The sequence below is a fragment of the Aureobasidium melanogenum genome (assembly GCF_000721775.1).
Source record: "Aureobasidium melanogenum CBS 110374 unplaced genomic scaffold scaffold_4, whole genome shotgun sequence".
In the NCBI taxonomy this organism is placed as follows: Eukaryota; Fungi; Ascomycota; class Dothideomycetes; order Dothideales; family Saccotheciaceae; genus Aureobasidium; species Aureobasidium melanogenum.
Genome location: NW_024470056.1, coordinates 1,285,562 through 1,304,513, shown reverse-complemented (window position 1 = coordinate 1,304,513; position 18,952 = coordinate 1,285,562). Strand labels below are relative to the sequence as shown.

Genomic DNA, 18,952 nt, shown 5'->3' with positions numbered 1-18,952 from the left:
TTTTTTTTTTTTTTTTTTTTTTTTTTTTTTTTTTTTTTTGAATCAGCGAGAGAAGGTTTGTGGTCGCGTGATCTTGCGACCGGAACGTGAGGTGGTCTCGATCTTGACCATTGCCTCTGCGGGCAACTCGTTCTCGTCGTCGTCGTCGTCGTCGTCGTCGTCGTCGCTGTCGGCCTTGCGCTTCTTCGAAGCCGCTGACCCGGCAGCCTTCGCAGCCTTGGAAGCCTTGGGTTTGGCGGGGTTGGCAGCTTTGGCTCCAGCTACCGAGCCAGCGGTCTTGACCTTCTTCGAGGCGGCCTTGTCGTCGGACTCCTCCTTTCTCTTCTTCCTCTTCTCCTTGAATTTCTTACCAGTGTCAGCTAAAGGAGGGCAATTGCGTCGATACACAATTGTCATACCTTGCTGTAGTCTGGGAGAAGCTCCCACTCCATCTCCTCATCCTCGTCCTCATCTTCTTCATCGACCTTACCATCGGCTTCAGGCTCACCGCGCAGTGGGCTCGAAGGTGGAGGAACGTCATTGGCATCGGGAATTGGCGTAGAGTCGAGTACCACGGGTTCCCCATCCACCGATGGCAGGCTTGAGTTGTCGAGAGTCCAGACACGACCTTCAGACTTCCAGTGAGTTGCGAATGACCATGACATTTTGATTGATTTTGTATACAGGATTCTACAGATTCTACAGTGCGACGCTGGATTTTGTGCGTCTGCTAAATCAACGTCTGGGAAGGCACATTCTGGCTGCTCTTTCCTCGAATCTTTGGCAGGAGCTCTTGAAGCAATTGCGTGTCGCCATGGCATCCATCTCTACCGCCAACCATTGGCTGTGGAACTTCGCAGTCGCCATGATCACACCAGTAGCTATCAACAACATTGGCTACAAGTACTACATTGTGTACGCTTGCATTGGTTCATGCATTCCTATCACAGTCTACTTCCTCTGTAAGTCTTATACATCTGCTATCATTTCTGTACTCTTGCTAACATTTTTCACTCAGACCCCGAAACCAAGGGCCGTTCGCTGGAGGAGCTCGACACCATTTTCAAGGACAGCCCTTCAGTATTGGGTACTGTCAAGTACGCCAAGTACAAGCCTATGATGACTGCCGAGGAGGTACCTTACGCCAAAACCTCAGAGCACGTCCACGAGGAGAAGGTGTAAAGGGTGCTGGCCACTCCTGCTGGGAACTTTCTATATGAATGACATATATATGAATTTTAATGGCACGAAGACGTGTCACTTTCTACTTCTTTACTCCGTCGCCCAGTGTCGACCAGCGAATGTTGTGACCTCCTGCTCCTACCTCCCCCATGTGCCAAAGACAGTCACAACTTGGCACTTACTTCTGCTCCATGTCGAGGTTATGATTTATTGCAAGCTATCAAAATGCATAGTTGTAGTTCGAAAACAATCCGGGTCGTTGGAACAATCTTTAGGGGTAGGTACTCTCTGTGGAAACCACATTTTTACGGAAGTATTGTGCATTTTGACGGCTGCACCGTGACTATCTTTGGCACATGGGGAGGTATGTTTTGGGTTGAATATGTCATGACCTAGCTGTAGTCGGAGGCTCGTTAAGTTTGACATTTGCCAGCTGCTTGCGGATTGTTTCTCGGAGAGAATTTTGGACTGGATCAGAAAGCAGCCTCTCTCATCAGCTCGGAGCCCTAACTTCGTTCGCTGTTTTTCTTGCAGTAACAAGAAAAGCTCTGAGACGAGACGCGAGGGCTGCAAGGTTGTGCTGGTAGGCAACGCCTTTCCCGTGCTGGGCGGTCAGGTTGCTCGCTTGCAAATCTGATAAGATCTCGAATCGATAAAGCATCAATATCCCAACATATTTGCAAGCCAAGAGATATCCAAGTCTCTAGACACCTGATCCTTCTCTAAAGGATCAGCACTTGTCAAGCCGTGGACACATCGGCCACCGCGTCGAAAGCCACTGGCGGCCCAAAGCGCCAGAGTTACCGTTTGAAGCATCTGATAAGATGAAAATTTTATCGCACCATCACGGTAGTTCTTCTCGGTGTGTACGCTGCGGACATCAACTCATTGGAAAGTTGGATACTTGGACGATGAACTGTGCCATGATAATCCGCAACCAGAGATGGAATCGTGCTGCATACCTTCGTTGAGGGTGCCCAACCAAGCAGACGGGTTGCAAGATACCTTCCAAGGTACTGCACGCGGCAGAGAACGCGGACTTCATGGAGCTGGACAGCTAAACTGGGCAACGGCCTTCCAACGAGTCACCCAATAGTCGGCGGTGCATCGCTAGACCCTGCATGATCTGATAAAATTTGACTCTGGACCACGAGGGATAATCTAATCCATCACCCAATCTTGCCTGGTTTGGACCCATTCTTTTGTCCGGAAGGCGCTCTGCTGCTGCAAATCGCGCCTCCCCAATACCTTGGCAGTGTATACAAAAGATGGCGTGCCCCTCTGTCGACCCTCACTCGCTCCGTCGATCGCTTGTCTGACTTCACCTGAGAATATCAAACAGTGACCTTTGATTCGACGAGCTATCTTGGGCCTATCAGAATGTCATCGACCGAGTTCTATGTACCTTCGGCCACAAAGGCTGAGGCCGACACTGAAGTCAGGGCTCAGACGTCGGAGGATACTCTCAACGAGCAGGTCGTGCTTATGGGGAAGAAGAGCCCTGGAGTTGCACGCATCGAAGCAATCAACGCTCACCTCACTTCTTTCGATCGATGGTTCCTCGGAATTGGTGTCTTCCTGATCGCATACGCCTATGGTCTCGATGGAACCGTCAGATACACTTATCAGGTGAATTCTTCGAGGCTTCGTTTCGACACAATGCGTCAGACAACTAACACAGACAGAGTACTGCTCTTTCCTCGATCGGTGAGCACTCGTTGCTTTCGACTGTCAACATTGTACGCACCGTCATCGCTGCTGCCGCTCAGCCCACAGCTGCAAAGATTGCCGATGTCTTTGGCCGTGTTGAGCTTGTCTATCTCTCCATCTTCTTCTACCTATTGGGTACTATCATCGAGGCTGCCGCCCACAACGTCAGTGCTTTTGCAGCCGGAGCCATCTTCTACCAGATTGGTTATACTATTGTTACACTGCTGGTCGAAATTATTGTTGGAGACATCTCGTCGCTCAAAGGAAGATTGGCCTGGAGTTACATTCCAGCCTTGCCATTCCTGATCAACACCTGGGTACGTCTGAGAGTCGTCTACATCATCTAAAACATACTAATCAGCCTCCGCTTGAACAGGTCTCAGGAGATGTTGCGTCTGCTGTTTTGGAGGCCACTACTTGGCGTTGGGGAATTGGCATGTGGGCCATCATCTATCCCGTGTGTGCCATGCCTCTTGTCCTCGCTCTTTTCATTGCGTCCAGTCGTGCAAAGAAGGCTGGCGCCCTAGCCAACTACCAGACCGCTTTCCAGAGCAATGGTTTGAGCAACACTCTTGTTGCTCTCTTCTGGCAACTTGATGTTCCTGGTATCATCCTCATGATTGCTATGTTCGCTCTCATCCTTGTGCCCTTCACCATTGCTGGTGGTGCAAAGGAAACTTGGGGCACAGCTCACGTCATTGCTCCTCTGGTCATTGGTCTCTGCCTCATTCCTGTCTTCGTCCTCTATGAGCGTCGCGCACCTCATCCTCTTGTACCATTCCATCTCCTGAAGGATCGCAGTGTCTGGGCTGCCCTTGGTGTTGCCTGCATGCTCAACAGCATCTGGTACATGCAAGGTGGCTATCTCTACACGGTCGTTGTTGTCGCTTTTGATCAAAGCATCCTTTCTGCTACTCGTATCACTTCGCTCTACAGCTTTGTCTCAGTCCTGACTGGTGTCGCTCTTGGTCTTCTTGTTCGCTTCGTCAAGCAAATCAGACATCTGAAGCCCTTCATCGTCTTTGGCACCTTGATGTTCATGGTTGCGTTTGGTATCCTACTTCGTTTCAGAGGTGGTCTGTCTCAAAGCTCCTACGCCGGTATCATCGCAGGCGAGGTCGTCCTGGGTTTTGCGGGTGGTCTCTTCCCTTACCCCGTCCAGACTCTGATTCAAGCAGCCACTCAACACGAACACCTTGCACTGGTCACCGGCTTGTACCTCGCACTCTACAACATTGGATCTGCCATCGGCTCAACTATCTCTGGAGCTCTGTGGACTCAAGTCCTTCCTGGAGAGCTCGAGCGTAACTTGGCTGCTGTAACAAACAACGCTACTGTTGCCGTTTATGCTTACAGCAACCCTCTCTTCTTCATTTACGACTATCCTGTTGGTACTCCTGAGCGAGAGGCTGTTATTGTGTCCTACAGACATATTCAACGTCTGCTATGCATCACTGGTATCTGTCTTTGCATTCCATTGATCGCTTTCTCGCTATGCTTGCGCAATCCTCGCCTGGGTAAGGAGCAATCTCTGCCAGATGCTGAAAAGACCATCTCTGAGACCTCTAGCGAGACCGGCGTTGAACAGACCCCCAGGAAGACTGGCTTCCTTCACAAGCTTTTTTGAACATGTTACGATGAGACCTAGATTGCTGAATTTTGTATACGTAGGGGGGCGAAGTGTGATAAAAGTTGATTGTCCTTAATGAAACCGTAACGTCTTTTGCCAAACGATACCCTCATCTTCCGCCATGCCGTCATCGATCGTGTGCTTTCCATATTTTTTCGAACACTTGAGCTAAAATTAGAAAGCGACATCAATACCATGTTAGGTATCCAGTGCGCAAAAATCATCTTCAGCAATATCCCTTAACTGTCGCTGCTATAGAGATGGATGCCATAGCGACACGCAATCTTATGGGTGTCACTTCGGTATAACATAGAAAGCTAGTACCGAGAAGACCACTAGGAGTAAAGAAGCAGAAAAGGTCGACTAAGAAGCTAGCGGCGATAGATGCATCATACTTGTTATAGAACAAAGTTGCGATAGCCAAAGTAGCCATACACACAGCCATACTAGCTCTAGAGACTATGGAATAGATCATCCAAGCTGACTGTCTTTGGAGGTCATTGATTTGGCTTTATATATTGTGGAGATAGCGCACTCATCACGTACGGCCATAGTCAGCTGAAAACTGGGCATCCCGTCCGCTCTGCCATACATAAGCAGTTGAACGGCAGATTAGTACTACGGTGGGTGACCACGTGGGAATCCCTGCTGCTGTACGTTTTGTTTTGCTCTCGATCCCAACCCAAGCCGCGGTTCTGTGGTAACTATTCGTTGGGTTGATTGATTTTGCAACTTGCCGTCAAGTGGGCGCGGGCAACAGGTGCGGGACCAAAATGAAGGAATCACAATGTTTTGTCTTTTTGACTATTGACCTGCAATATATACAACAGAAAAGTGCAACTCCTCCAATAGGCATGTATAAAGAAAATGTCGCAGCGACCTTGAAGCCACAAGTGTCCGGATCACTTAGGCTTCAGGTGTAACCAATGACACACAAATCTCCTCGGCACTTTGCGATGCTCATACGACCACGTCTCGCAAATGAAGGTGATATGCCATCACATGCAATCCATTCAGTCAATCTAAGCATTGTTGACCTCAGCAGCAGCTCTGACAGCAGGAGAGCCACCCTGAAGAGCACGCTTAGCAACAGTAGTACCGGAAGTTCTGCCATCGATAGAGCCAGTGGTGCGACCGCCCGGAACAACAGCAGGACCAGGCAGATCAGGGTAGGTAGTAGCAGAACCCCAGACGCTGAAGTTGATAGCCTTGTCCTTGACCTGGTAGACACCGGGGATCTTGACACCCTTGGGAGTAGAGTTGCCTTTTCCTCCTTGAACCTTGATCTGAGCGCAGGAGTAGTAGAATTCGGCTTGCCCGTCGTGGGCACCGTGGATGGCGATGTGTTCGCTGCGGACGAGGTATTCGCCGTCGGGCTGTGAAGACACAGGCATCAGTATTGGTGGCACAGAGCTAGCTGTATCATAAAGGACTTACGATGTTGTCAGGGACAGTGAACTCGATGTTGTTCTTCTTCCAGATGCACCATGCATCGGTCTTGAGGGCCTGAGGGTTACCAGACTTGCAGAGAATGTCTTGCTGAACCTTGAACCAATCACCGCTGCCATCGTAGCTCTTGACTGAACCAGGAGCCTTGCTCAGGTAAACTTGAGCGGGACCAGGGTGCTGAAAAGCAAGACAAAGTTAGCAATATGTTATCAGACAAGAAGCATGAATTCTGTCAACTCACCTCAATTCCGTTGGCACCGAAGCCCTGCTTCATGCCAATCTTGTCACCAGGCTTGACGGTGTAAACCTCGGTGTTGGCGCCCGAACCGGCACCCTTGTTGCAGCGGAAGTCATTCTCAAGGATCTCTCCAAACTTGGTAGGCATGTAGCCTCTGGTGTGCTGACGAATGTACTGCCAGTCTCTGCCGACGGGGGCACCGTTAACCATCAGCTGAGTGAAGGTGTAGTGGGCCTCAATGAGAGGGGCAAATCCTGCAAGAGCAGCAAGGGCAACAGCGGTGAAATGCATTGTGGTCGAGTATGTTCAGCTTGTTTCGTGAGAAATGTGTATAAGGTTGGTTACTTGGCAGAGCCGGCTGCAGACAAGAAGAGAAGTGAAACGATCTAACGAATGTATGAGTGTTGGATGAGAAAGAAAGAGCTGGATTGAGGTAGTTTTCAGGTACTTATATAGCCATGCTGAGCTTTGATATACGATGCGCCTGACTTGAAGGCCGATATGGCATATCAACTTGCAGCTTGCCAACCCTTCTAGCGAACCTGCCCAGGCTGATCAAACACGACGTGAGCTCAGCAAAGAACAAGTTGATATGTGAGTCTAGCTAAACATAGACATCTCTCATCAATCTGTGTGGTGTATAGGTCTGATGGAGAAGCAAACAGCCAGAAATAGCAGTTGAAGATAGCCTGCCCGACCAGAGCTGGCTGCGCAAACGGCATAGCTTGTCCCTGCACGTCTTGGCCATGGGAAAAAGATCGATGTTGAAACATACTATCAGCCATAGTCACTCTTGGTGATGTGAAAAAGCCACAGGGCCAAGAAGTCTCGTATGGAAGAGCTGTAGGCGCTTTGATATCGAAACACTGCCAAGCCCCCGACAGGTGTCAAGTAGATAGCAGCATTTTCGAGTTTGGTCAACAACTTCCTGAAAATTCGAGAGGTTGAACCTCTTCTACAGATGGGAGAGTACGGGCGAGTCTCAACCTGAGGTGGATACATGGTTCGAGGTATAGAGGACAGGTGCCTTGGCTAGTCGCATGACTGGGAGGACGAGGACCTGATGAGACTGGCAAAAAAATTCGCAACAAGCTGTAATTGACGCGCCGGGGTTGGACTCCAGTCTAAACTGTCTTCAAGGCAAGGCGAAGTAGAATGTCCTACAATCTGATTATCAAAGAAGAAGCCCAGTCCAAGTAGAAGTAGTTGTGGGGGTCAGTCGAGGACGTTTTGTCATAGCGCTCAAAGCTGCATGCGCGAACAAGAAGATGTCTGGTGACCAGCAGTCGCTATGCTTGCTGAGCTTTGACATAGCCTCAGGCTCTTTCCATCGTGGAATACCGCGAGTATCGCGACGCGAACATGTTGAATTGAATCCTTCGACCCACTGAAAAGGGCCAGAGGTGTTTCACGTAGTCGAAATTGAGTGCTCTTGAGCGACGCCAAGCTTCAACGATCAGCTTGAAAACGCCTATATGCCAGGGTATCTGCAATGACACGGTTGACTTGACATAATTCAAGGACGACAAATTACAATACAGAAAACCTGGACGTGTAAGGTAACATGTACTAGGAAGGGACGAATCAAATCATACAATACGTGTCTCGCTGCTGTCTGTTCTATGTCCTTCTGCTGTCTAAAAACCAAAGACAGAGCAAGAAGAATGTCGAAACAGAACCCCCCTACAAACTGATAAGCGATAAGACGACCTGGACGTCAAGAGTCGAGCGGAAGTTGAGGTAGGCAAGGAAAAAAATCCAAGAACAGGCTCCAATGATTTGACACGAAAACAAGCAAATCTTGATTGCACAACCACGGTCCTCTCTATAGGCTGCACAGTCTCTGCACATCCAAACCACTTTCAATGAGAACCTCGAGCAAGGCAGGCTCTCAGTGGATGCGTGAATGCGAAGACAGCTGCTGAAATGCACAATTTTTAGTGGGTTCAGACATTGACCACTGAGAGTAGTTAGCTGGGGGTATCTCTCTGGACGACGATCTTATAGACAAAGGACTGTGCATTTCAGCACTACTTTTGAAGGGTATCATCAATGGAGAGTGCGAAGGGTTAAAGATGCAAACATTTGAAAGAACAATCATAATTACAGTCACATGAATTTAATGGAAAAACACATTTTGAAAGAAATTAAAATCTTCATTTCACTCATTAAGAGCACCGATGAAGGTGCATTGCATACGTGCAGTTCTTGCACGACAAAAGGTATCGAAGAAAAAGCAGAAAACCCAGAAATGGTCTACCATGCTACCCGAAACGCCAATGTTTGCAGACTTGACCAAATACAAGCGAGTTGTTTAGTCAACCTCCTCAACCTGAGGACCGTCGTCGGAGGCGGGAGCAGCACCGGCACCGGCGCCGGGCATGCCACCGGGCATACCACCCTCAGCACCGCCAGCCTGCTGGTAGAATGCGGTCATAATGGGGTTAGCAACTCCCTCAAGCTCCTTCTGCTGAGACTCGTACTCCTCCTTGGTGGCGGTGGTGTTGGAGTCGATCCACTCAACGGTCTCGTTGATCTTGGCCTGGAGCTTCTCCTTGTCATCGGCAGGGAGCTTCTCCTCAACCTTGGGGTCGGAGATGGTGTTCTTGAGAGAGTAGGCGTAGGACTCGAGGCCGTTCTTGGCGCCGATACGGGCAGCCTCAGCCTCATCCTCCTCCTTGTACTTCTCGGCCTCGGAAAGCATGCGCTCGATCTCCTCCTTGGAGAGACGGCCCTTGTCGTTGGTGATGACAATCTTGTTGGTCTTGCCGGTACCCTTCTCGAGGGCAGAGACGTTCATGATACCGTTGGCATCAACGTCGAAGGTGACCTCAATCTGGGGGACACCACGAGGGGCAGGAGGAATACCGGTAAGCTCGAACTTGCCGAGAAGGTTGTTGTCCTTGGTGCGGGCACGTTCACCCTCGAAGACCTGGATCAAGACACCGGGCTGGTTGTCGGAGAAGGTGGAGAAGGTCTCGGACTTCTTGGTGGGGATAGTGGTGTTGCGCTTGATGAGAGCAGTCATGACACCACCAGCGGTCTCGATACCGAGAGACAACGGTGCGACGTCGAGAAGAAGGATCTCGTTGGTGGACTTGGAGGAAGTGTCACCAGAGAGAATGGCGGCCTGGACGGCAGCACCGTAGGCAACGGCCTCATCGGGGTTGATGGACTTGTTGGGCTCCTTGCCACCGAAGAAGTCGGAGACCATCTTCTGGATCTTGGGAATACGGGTGGAACCACCGACAAGAACGATCTCGTTGACGGAGGACTTGTCGATCTTAGCGTCACGGAGAGTGCGCTCGACGGGCTCCATGGTGCCACGGAAGAGGTCCTGGCAGAGCTCCTCGAATCTGGCACGAGTGAGGGAGGTGTAAAAGTCGATACCCTCGAAGAGAGAGTCGATCTCGAGAGAGGTCTGAGCAGACGAAGAGAGGGTACGCTTGGCACGCTCGCAAGCGGTTCTCAGACGACGGAGAGCACGGGGGTTGGTGGTAAGATCCTTCTTGTGCTTTCTCTTGAACTCATTGACGAAGTGGTTGACGAGGCGGTTGTCGAAGTCCTCACCACCCAAGTGAGTGTCACCGGCAGTAGACTTGACCTCGAAGATACCCTCCTCGATGGTAAGGAGAGAGACATCGAAAGTACCACCACCAAGATCGAAGATGAGGACGTTGCGCTCACCCTCAACCTTCTTGTCAAGACCGTAGGCAATGGCAGCGGCGGTGGGCTCGTTGATGATACGGAGGACGTTAAGGCCAGCGATCAGACCGGCATCCTTGGTAGCCTGGCGCTGAGAGTCGTTGAAGTAGGCGGGGACAGTGACGACAGCGTTGTTGACGGTGCCACCAAGGTAAGACTCGGCGGTCTCACGCATCTTGGTGAGGACCATGGAGGAGATCTCCTCAGGGGTGAAGGTCTTCTCCTCGCCCTTGAACTCGACCTGAACAACGGGCTTGCCGGCCTTCTCGATGACCTTGAAGGGGAAGTGCTTCATATCGGCCTGAACCTCAGCATCGGCGAACTTGCGACCAATGAGACGCTTGGCGTCGAAGACGGTGTTGTGAGGGTTCATGGCGACCTGGTTCTTGGCCGAATCACCGATCAGACGCTCGGTGTCGGTGAAGGCAACGAACGAGGGAGTGGTGCGGTTACCCTGGTCGTTGGCGATAATCTCAATGCGGTCATCACGGTAGATACTAGTGGAACAGTCAGTAAGTCGTCTTTGGCATACAGATTGGAACAAATACTAACCCGACACATGAGTAGGTGGTACCCAAATCAATACCGATAGCGGGAGCCATGATGTATGTGTTGTGAACTGAAGAAAAAGAAGAGGGGTATCAAACAGAGGGCTTTTTGTTGACGATGTAAGAGATGTCGTCAAGTCGTAAAGAAAAGAGCTTTTGATTGAGTGTGAAAGAAGAAAGTGGTGAGGGGAGGTGTGAGCAAGAGAAGTAAGTTTTATAAATGTGCGCAGCGGGCGGTTGTTGCGTTGCTTCGGACACAGCCAGAATTTGCGGGTGGTTTCCATCTTCTTCCACATGTTTCCATTACTTGCCTCTGTCTTCTGGGACCCATCTATCTCGCCACGCCTCGTCACTTTCGACTCAATTGTAGTATCTAGTTACTCCGGGAACTTACTTGCAGCTTCGAGCTATTTCGAAAAGGCAATTGCCCTGTTTGGCCGGCTTTGTAGAGCTCTTTCCTCACTTGTTGCGACTGCTTCACTGCGCTTCTATCGCGGGGTGTTCTGAGAATGACGTTGTGAGGTGGTCCAAGCGTTTATGCTTTCTGAGTCGTGGTCTGGGGCAGGGTCGCTTTGTTCGAGAGCTGTCAACAAAAATTCGTGCTGAGGTTGAGCGCACAATGACGGATGTGTTGGTGGCAAGCTCAGGGAACGACGTCTACCAAGTGGGTAAGAACAAGCAAGTGCAACGAACTTGGCAGTGACTGGATCTCGAGTCAAGCAAACAGTAGAGCAGACTCACAACTTGAACGTCCACTGGCCTCAACAGCTTCGAAGAAGCTCAAGCTTGATGAGCTCTTCCAGCATGTTTTTGTGAATGCAAGCAAATTGAGGGAAAGAGTAATATCCGGAGCTTCTTGTTGGTCCTTGAATGTATGCTGGATGAGCAAGTAAAGATTGCAACAGCAAGATAATTAGCGTCTGCAAGATCACGACGCCGTTCGCTGATAAGAACTACAGAATGCAATATCCCCCTTCCGCTAAGTATGTTCCCTATGCGCCCAAGCAAATATGTCCAAAACCCCCTGGTGTACGCCACGAATGCCACAAAGTCAAGTGGCTTAACAAAGCCTTGCTACGTGTGAGAAGAAAAAGTCAAGTGTTGTGTTGAGTGGCTTCTGTTAGTCTGCTGCTGGTCTGCAATCCTCGCATCGCCAATCGGGTATTCGCTCTCTGAGACCTACGCAAGCCATATGAAACTCATTATGTGGGCAATGCTGGATCAATGGTCAGTGAACAATGTATTTGTGATCAAGGCGCAATGAACTTACAATGTTCCGACAAGTGATGACCTTGCGCGAGCCAGAAGCCACTTTGCCGCATACACAAGCATTTGGTGCGTGGTGAGCGACATCCTGCATGTGCACGTCGTTGCCGTTCGTCTGAGGGACTACCGCTGGAGAGACCTCGGCGCCAGGCTCCGTGTCACTGTCGTCAATCATAATGACATCTAGTCTGTTATGGCTTTTCTGAGCTGTTGATGATGGTACAGCTTCTTTCTTGACCACCGGGCCGCTGGTGACATGTCCTTGACCCGTACCATTCATAGTAGCTTGTCCTTCCTCCGCGACTAAGGCGAGACAGTAGTCAACGTAGGATTCTGGGATCAAGTCCATATCCATAAGCTCACCAAGCTTGGATTTGAGCTCTTTTAATAGATGCGGCTGCCTTAACCGTGCTGCAGATTTCCGTACGAATCGAATAACTGCTTCGCAAACATGTACGTTCGCCAAATTTCGTGGTTCATCTTGCAAGTGTTCGTCGAACAAAACCGCAAATTCCCTGGCCGCACCAGTGAGCTGCGGAAAGCCCTCCAACCTATGCTTGGTCCGAAGCCATGAATCATCGGGTTCAGCATCGCTCTCGCTAAGCACTTCCCCAGGCTCCACCTCTCGTTTAGACTCTGCACGAAATATAGCGACGCCTGGGATCTCAGGAACCGCATATCTCTTCCTCTTTCTTGATGGTACCTCAGGGATCTCTTCAGGTGGCCCCACCCTTAAATGGCGATTATTCGGCGTCAATCTTGACATTTCATTGATGGGGTTTGGTCGCGCAATTCCTTTAGACATACAGACCGGTTTGGCGGTCTTAGGGAACGCTTTGAGTGCCAGCTGTTTTCCGCTAGCCCAGGTGTTGTGTCCACCTTCAGAGAGGTACTGCTGCAGATCGAATGGAATGTCTGGCTTGATCCAACTGATCTCCCGTTCATCACACACATTGTCGCTGGCTCGCTCGTACTTTGGAGCTGAAAGCTCAATTCGCACTGTGCGGATGATTGAATCAGAGTCCGTTGCTGCTGGCTTGTGCACCTTGAAGGTGAAATGGTCATGAAAGCTCAGATAATGAAAATGAAGTCTGTCAAACGTTGGATGAGGTCGACGGTCCGGGCAGAAGACGCAGTTGAGTTTGGTACGAAGGATACTTCTCGATCCTATTGGACCTCCATCGAAGAGATATGTGATGCGGCAGGTCTGCGTGTGGCGCGTCATTTCTGGTACTTCTGGTACTCTGGGCTGAATTTTGCTTTCGAGCAGTCGAATGATATGGTTACACATAGCTAGCGGAGTACCGCGTGAATTGACGACCGAGGTCCATGAGATACCTGCGCGTAAAGAAAAGTCCACACTTTTGGAAGGCGAACGCTTCGACTGGTCCTCAGGCTCATACTGATATCGTCGAAGGGGCGATAGACTGCGAATTGAACCCGATAAGTCTTTCCAAGATGCTCTCAGCTCGGCTTGTTTGGGCGATAGGATTGGTTGTGAGCTGGTGTACGGATCGATCACAGAAAGAAGCTGAGAGGCATCTTCAGAATTAAAGCAACTGATGCTCATAATGAGTGCAGCCTGGGGATGGCGCTCTGTTCTCCATCTCCTGCCTCCGTTGGTATTGTGGTTTGCTAATTGGGTGGTGAGCAACTGATTTTCTTTGATCACGAAAGGTTTCATTTCAATGCAAAAAGCCGATTCGCCTTTGTCATCTTTGGTCTCAGTCAGTTGGGCCAGTCGCGAGTCGGTATATAGAACGCTAGTGGGTTTGTCATCCTCAGCATGATGGACAACGACGCTGCAATGCACATTGCATCTTATTCGGATCTGGTTAGGGGTAGGAAGCCACGTTGGATTCGCAGATTCAGGCTTGGCAACCTCCGATGCCTCTATCCTTTCACCATTAGAGTTTCGTGTCTTGATGATTTGTTTTGGTTGAACATTGAGTGTTTGCCGGGCAGGTTTGAGGGCATTGTACAACATGTTCATGCTAGGAAGAAAGCGTGAGTTTTCCGTCTTCGGAAGCATGTCTGCTGGTGCCGAATCCGAGGTAGAGTTTGTTGACGAATGCTTGAGAAGGTTCAGATTGTGCTCATGATGATCAAGAACTTTTCGAAGGTTGCGTTGAAGGAAGACGGGTCGTCTGTGACTGGATGCGTCGTATACAAGTTTCGATCCACAATATTTCCTGTAGTCGTCTACGGGGTTCATGTCTGCTGCCAGGCGAAGGTAGGAATCCGACGGGTTTGCAAGAGATAGAAATTTGGACGGGCGATGTCTTCAGTTGCATCGTATCGCGTGCTTGTATCGAAGTGAAGAAGATCATGAGAAAATTGGCCTTAGGCAATGCACATGATGCGCCTCAGCGCGCGCATGCAAGGGATTGTGAGGTCTTGTTGTTGGCGGCTGTTTTGAAAAGTCGCACACGTTCAGAGCGTGGGGAAGGCAGCAGCAGTCAATGATTACCTAGCGATTGAGGCAAGTGCAACTTTGTCATTTCCTAAACCGAGGAGAACAAATTCAAGTCAGGGAGCAGCGAGCGGGATGCTAGAATGGAGAAGAGAAAAGCAGATACTAGGCAATCTTGACATTGCCGTCCGGCCCAAGTGAGAGTGAAGGTGTTGTTGGTCAGGTCTCTTGCAATGCCTAGACAACCCGGCACCTTGTCGAGACAGATGAGAGTCACTACAACTAAGATACATAAGCAGGAGAAAGACCTGGTCGGAGCTGTCATGTTCAGCAAGATGAAGGCAGAAAGGACCAAGATAGTAGACAAGTCCTCATGGGATGGTATTCTATCATCAAGTGTCGGATAATGCCCTCCTAGCGAGACGCAGGAAGGAGGCTCAAGGGTCAAAGGCGGTGACCCCACATGCCGCCATGTGCTGCTGGCCATCACGGCGACGTCAATCATCGTCAATGCCTTGTCATGTCGAGGCGAATTTATACAAGTCGTTCTACGAATAATCTGTTTCTATAAATTCTTCTCTTCTGCATATCCCTCCCACCAAGACAGCTCATTCCTATCGATCAACCTTGTATATGCTCTCGAGAGCACGAAGCCTGCGTCCAACGCTAGCCCACTCCCGCATTGCACTCATGGCAGCACACATCTCCACCAGCGGGCAAAACAATGTCCTGTACGACGCGACCAAGACCAACGAGAAGACATACCCTATCGCCGGCCTACCAAAGTCCAACAACTTCACCACCAATCTTCCACCAGACCAGAACTTCCCTACTCCGTCCAGTTCGCATGCTGCAGAGCGAAAAGAGCTCGGCCCTCGTCTGGTCAAAGGCGCCCTCTACACATACGTCCGCCCCGACCCGCCTACAAAGTACGAAGTCCTCGCCGTGTCGCCTGCCGCACTCCAAACTCTCGCCATCGACCCCTCTTCGACAGACTCACAGGAATTCAAAGACACAGTATCTGGCAGCAAGATTTTGACATGGGACGAGGCCAAGGCTTCAGAGTCAAACATGCTGCCTGAAGAGCAACAAAGAAGAGAACAGATATATCCTTGGGCACAATGTTATGGCGGCTACCAGTTTGGTCAATGGGCAGGTCAGCTAGGCGACGGCCGCGCTATATCCTTATTCGAGGCCACAAACCCCAACTCAGACGTCCGCTACGAGGTTCAGCTCAAAGGTGCAGGCAAAACGCCGTACAGTCGTTTCGCCGATGGCAAAGCTGTTCTGCGAAGCAGCATCAGAGAGTTTGTGGTTAGCGAGAGCTTGCATGCTTTGGGAATCCCTTCTACTCGAGCACTGGCTTTGACCTTTACCCCTGAGAACAAGGCTTTGAGAGAGCGTATCGAGCCTGGTGCCATTGTCACCCGTTTCGCTCAAAGCTGGCTGCGTTTCGGTACTTTCGACCTTCTACGCTCTCGTGGTGATCGAGCTCTGATCCGGAAGCTGGCCACATATGTTGCTGAAGACGTCTTTGGTGGTTGGAAGAACCTTCCAGGTGCTTTGAAAGAAGGCGATGTCGCCGAGACGGCCACTAACCCAGACCGCGGTTTTGCGGATACCATCGTACAGGGCGAGAACGAACACGAAGAGAACCGCTTCACACGTCTTTACCGCGAGATTGCCCGTCGAAATGCAAAGACAGTCGCATATTGGCAAGCCTACGCTTTTACAAACGGCGTGCTGAACACAGACAACACGTCCATCTTCGGCCTATCTATCGACTTTGGCCCCTTTGCCTTCCTTGACAACTTCGACCCCAGCTATACGCCTAACCACGACGACCACATGCTTCGTTACAGCTACCGCAACCAACCGAGCATCATCTGGTGGAATTTGGTGCGTCTAGGCGAGGCATTGGGCGAGTTGATTGGTGCCGGAGCCCGCTGCGATGACAACGAATTCGTCACAGAAGGCGTCAGCAAGACCTGGGCGGACGAGCTGATCAAGCGTGCCGAAACACTAATCGAAAAGACTGGCGAAGAGTTCCGCGCAGTGTTCATGGGAGAATACAAGCGTCTCATGTCTGCACGTCTCGGCCTCAAGCAATGCAAGGAGTCCGACTTTGAAGTCCTCTTCTCCGAGCTACTGGACACGCTAGAGGCTTTGGAGCTCGATTTCAACCACACTTTCCGCAAACTCAGCAATATCAACTTGTCAGAGATCGAGTCTGAGGAACAGAGGAAGGAAGTTGCAGGCCGCTTCTTCCATGGCGAAGGTCTCGGCAACACTGTAGGCGCAAGCGAAGACGATGCCCGAACCAGAATCGCAAAGTGGCTCGAACAATGGCGCAACCGTGTCATTGAAGATTGGGGCGAAGGCAAGGATGTCGAGCGCCAGGAGGCCATGAAGAAGGTCAACCCCAAGGTAAGAAATGCCTCAACATCGCTTATGAAAGATCAAGACTGACATTTCTATGCACAGTTCATTCCCAGATCATGGATCTTGGACGAGCTGATCGACAGAGTAGAGAAGAAAGGCGAGCGTGAAATTCTTCAAGGCGTCATGAAGATGGCACTCAATCCTTTCGAAGAATCATGGGGCTGGAACAAGGAAGAGGAAGATAGATTCTGTGGTGATGTGCCTCACATCAAGCGTGCGATGCAGTGCAGTTGCAGCTCTTGAGCTGTCCCATTTCTGAGATCAAACGAAGTCTACGAACCATATCATCATGCCACAATCAGTCTACCAGATTATCATGTGTCACGATCATTCCCATAACACGCGCCGTGCATATTGTGAGAGGCTATCACAAAGGATATCAAACTCGAGTAAGAGAAACTCCATTTATGATATATTGACATTGGGATAAGCCCAGAGACTCAGCAACTTCGTCCATCTCGTTTTGTTCATTCGCAGAAAAGGGGTATAAAAAAGCTCACCAGACAGCCACCAGCTAACCCATATTGACGCCTGTATTCCATGCTCGCTGTTATGTGCATAATGCTGCTGCCATTCATTCATAGGCAGTCTTCAGCAGAAAACGAAACCTCCCCCAGTTTTTCAAGCGGGGCCGACACACTACCTAACCATGTCGGTAACAAAGACAAGGAAAGAAACTGAAAGAAGAAGAAAAAAGAAGAAAGCCCAGGTTGAGGAATGTGGCGAGAAGTTCGGAGATTCATCAAGGAAGGACGCAATCAGACCTGAGTCTTCTTGTCGAGGAAGAGGTGCAAGTGATTGTCGCCATCGTATGGGTCCTTCTCCTTCCACTCCCAGCACAAGAACTTCCAGTTGAGCTCGGGACGCCAGAACAGTCCATAGCCGAGACCGCCTCCATCAGCTGTCAAAGCGCCAGTCTTGGGCATGCGGATGCCAAAAACACAGCGAGCGAAGCGCGAGTGCAAGATGGCCATAGTGCACATGACGCAGGGCTCATGAGTGAGGTAAATCTCAAGATCGACGCAGAGGTAGCCGTCAGGGATGAGGTTGTCCTTGTTAAAGGCCTTGCGTTCCATGGGCGTCAGAGGGTAGTCAAGCAGAGTCTTATCAACGAATTGGGGAGCACCGGGAGCGGGCTTGTGAGAAGGCTTGTTGATATCCAGGGCAGCCATGTCAGGGTTAAGCTTCGAGGGATCGCGAGTAGCACTGCGGACACGTTTGCGTGCGACCATGCCTATGGCTCGCATAACAGCATGGGCCATAGGGTTCTGTTGACCAGCAACTTCGTCAAGGTCTTGATAGCGGCCGTCTCCGGCAACGGCAATGACTTCGATGGGCTTTCCGGTAGGTCTCTCGATGATGACGCATCCGACGCCAGCGCCGCAGCACTTTGCCTTTGTCTCTCCAGCAACTTTCTTGGCCATCTCCATGAGGCGGGGCACGTTGTTGTTAGACAGAACCTCCTCTTCGGCGCGGCCGATGATGCTAGGGTGAGGGCCGAAGGGGTTGGTCTTGCGGTAGATGGTTGGCCAGTACTGCTGAGACCACTGCTCGGCTTGCTCAGCACTGGTGGGGGGCAGTAGAGGAAGAGTGACCTCTCTGAGGAGGAGAGGAAAGCCGTCGTCGACGAAAGGAGGGTTGGCAAGAAGGAGTTCGGTAAGGGCATCTTCGCCAATGCAGCTGACGGGACTAACGATCAGGTGCAGCGTGGCCGGGACACTACCCCGACGTTTGTTGCGCGATGAGCGTGAGCGAGACGAGCCACGAGAGGAGCCATCGGCGTGATGTTCGCTGCCACTTCTGCTGCGGCTGACGGCGGTGGTCTCGGGGATGAGGTGGGTAGGCAGGAAGCGGGCCTTTGCAAAGCGACGGATGTGCTGCAAGTCGATAGCATCGAGGTCGGGAACGTTGTCCTTGATGAGACTGCATATGGAAGTCAGCGAGATGAAGCACAGCGCGCAAACAAAGCAGGGCGTACCCCAGGACGGTGTTAGCAGCTCTGGATGGCAACTCTATCGTCCATGCCTGAACAGTGGCAGTCGAGGCGCGAGCCTCTGCCTTAGTCTTCAGCAACCAGAGGCCGGGTTTGGTGGGCGGCATGTCGTTGTCGTCGATGAAGGAGGATGAGGGAGAGTCACGACCGTCCAGGTCAGCTTGAGAGGCAGCATCGGCGGGGCTGAAAGCAGGTCCAACACCCGGGGGTGCGGACCTTCCTCGTTGTTCTTCACTCATTATTGCATCGTCTGTCTGCAAAGAAGGCACAGTCTCACATGTCGCAACTTCCTCTACAATAATTTCTGGTGCACGGTTCATCGCTAGCGTCCTCTTCCCCAGATCTGCTCGGATCAACCGTGCTTAACGCCGGTTCCTTGCATAACTCAATCCAACTC

At 50.9% G+C, this 18,952-nt stretch overlaps 8 protein-coding genes across 8 annotated transcripts; 3 read left to right on the top strand and 5 right to left on the bottom strand.

The window, feature by feature from the left end:
* Window positions 1-42: 42 nt before the first annotated feature.
* M437DRAFT_82502 (uncharacterized protein) lies at window positions 43-644 on the bottom strand (the record flags this gene model as incomplete). Its single annotated transcript, XM_041027757.1, has 2 exons — window positions 43-345; window positions 399-644. 2 exons carry the CDS (start codon window positions 642-644, stop codon window positions 43-45), a joined length of 549 nt encoding a protein of 182 aa, XP_040882566.1.
* A 149-nt stretch (window positions 645-793) lies between these two features.
* M437DRAFT_82501 (uncharacterized protein) lies at window positions 794-1,161 on the top strand (the record flags this gene model as incomplete). The annotated part of the gene is made up of 2 exons (XM_041027756.1): window positions 794-941; window positions 998-1,161. 2 exons carry the CDS (start codon window positions 794-796, stop codon window positions 1,159-1,161), a joined length of 312 nt encoding a protein of 103 aa, XP_040882565.1.
* Window positions 1,162-2,541: 1,380 nt separating this feature from the next.
* On the top strand, window positions 2,542-4,498 carry M437DRAFT_64137 (MFS general substrate transporter; the record flags this gene model as incomplete). Its single annotated transcript, XM_041024367.1, has 3 exons — window positions 2,542-2,790; window positions 2,847-3,188; window positions 3,233-4,498. 3 exons carry the CDS (start codon window positions 2,542-2,544, stop codon window positions 4,496-4,498), a joined length of 1,857 nt encoding a protein of 618 aa, XP_040882564.1.
* A 1,025-nt stretch (window positions 4,499-5,523) lies between these two features.
* On the bottom strand, window positions 5,524-6,479 carry M437DRAFT_42197 (uncharacterized protein; the record flags this gene model as incomplete). Its single annotated transcript, XM_041020523.1, has 3 exons — window positions 5,524-5,877; window positions 5,939-6,127; window positions 6,192-6,479. 3 exons carry the CDS (start codon window positions 6,477-6,479, stop codon window positions 5,524-5,526), a joined length of 831 nt encoding a protein of 276 aa, XP_040882563.1.
* Window positions 6,480-8,502: 2,023 nt separating this feature from the next.
* Window positions 8,503-10,495, bottom strand: M437DRAFT_64135 (heat shock 70 kDa protein; the record flags this gene model as incomplete). The annotated part of the gene is made up of 2 exons (XM_041024366.1): window positions 8,503-10,390; window positions 10,446-10,495. The coding sequence occupies 2 exons, from the start codon at window positions 10,493-10,495 to the stop codon at window positions 8,503-8,505; spliced, it is 1,938 nt and encodes a 645-aa protein (XP_040882562.1).
* Window positions 10,496-11,561: 1,066 nt separating this feature from the next.
* Window positions 11,562-13,922, bottom strand: M437DRAFT_82497 (uncharacterized protein; the record flags this gene model as incomplete). The annotated part of the gene is made up of 2 exons (XM_041027755.1): window positions 11,562-11,657; window positions 11,712-13,922. The coding sequence occupies 2 exons, from the start codon at window positions 13,920-13,922 to the stop codon at window positions 11,562-11,564; spliced, it is 2,307 nt and encodes a 768-aa protein (XP_040882561.1).
* Window positions 13,923-14,810: 888 nt separating this feature from the next.
* M437DRAFT_42089 (UPF0061 domain-containing protein) lies at window positions 14,811-16,805 on the top strand (the record flags this gene model as incomplete). The annotated part of the gene is made up of 3 exons (XM_041020506.1): window positions 14,811-15,184; window positions 15,215-16,547; window positions 16,605-16,805. 3 exons carry the CDS (start codon window positions 14,811-14,813, stop codon window positions 16,803-16,805), a joined length of 1,908 nt encoding a protein of 635 aa, XP_040882560.1.
* A 584-nt stretch (window positions 16,806-17,389) lies between these two features.
* M437DRAFT_18103 (cytidine deaminase-like protein) lies at window positions 17,390-18,632 on the bottom strand (the record flags this gene model as incomplete). The annotated part of the gene is made up of 2 exons (XM_041018933.1): window positions 17,390-18,485; window positions 18,541-18,632. Coding segments are annotated over 2 exons (1,188 nt in total), but the record flags the coding sequence as incomplete, so codon positions are not given.
* Window positions 18,633-18,952: the final 320 nt, after the last annotated feature.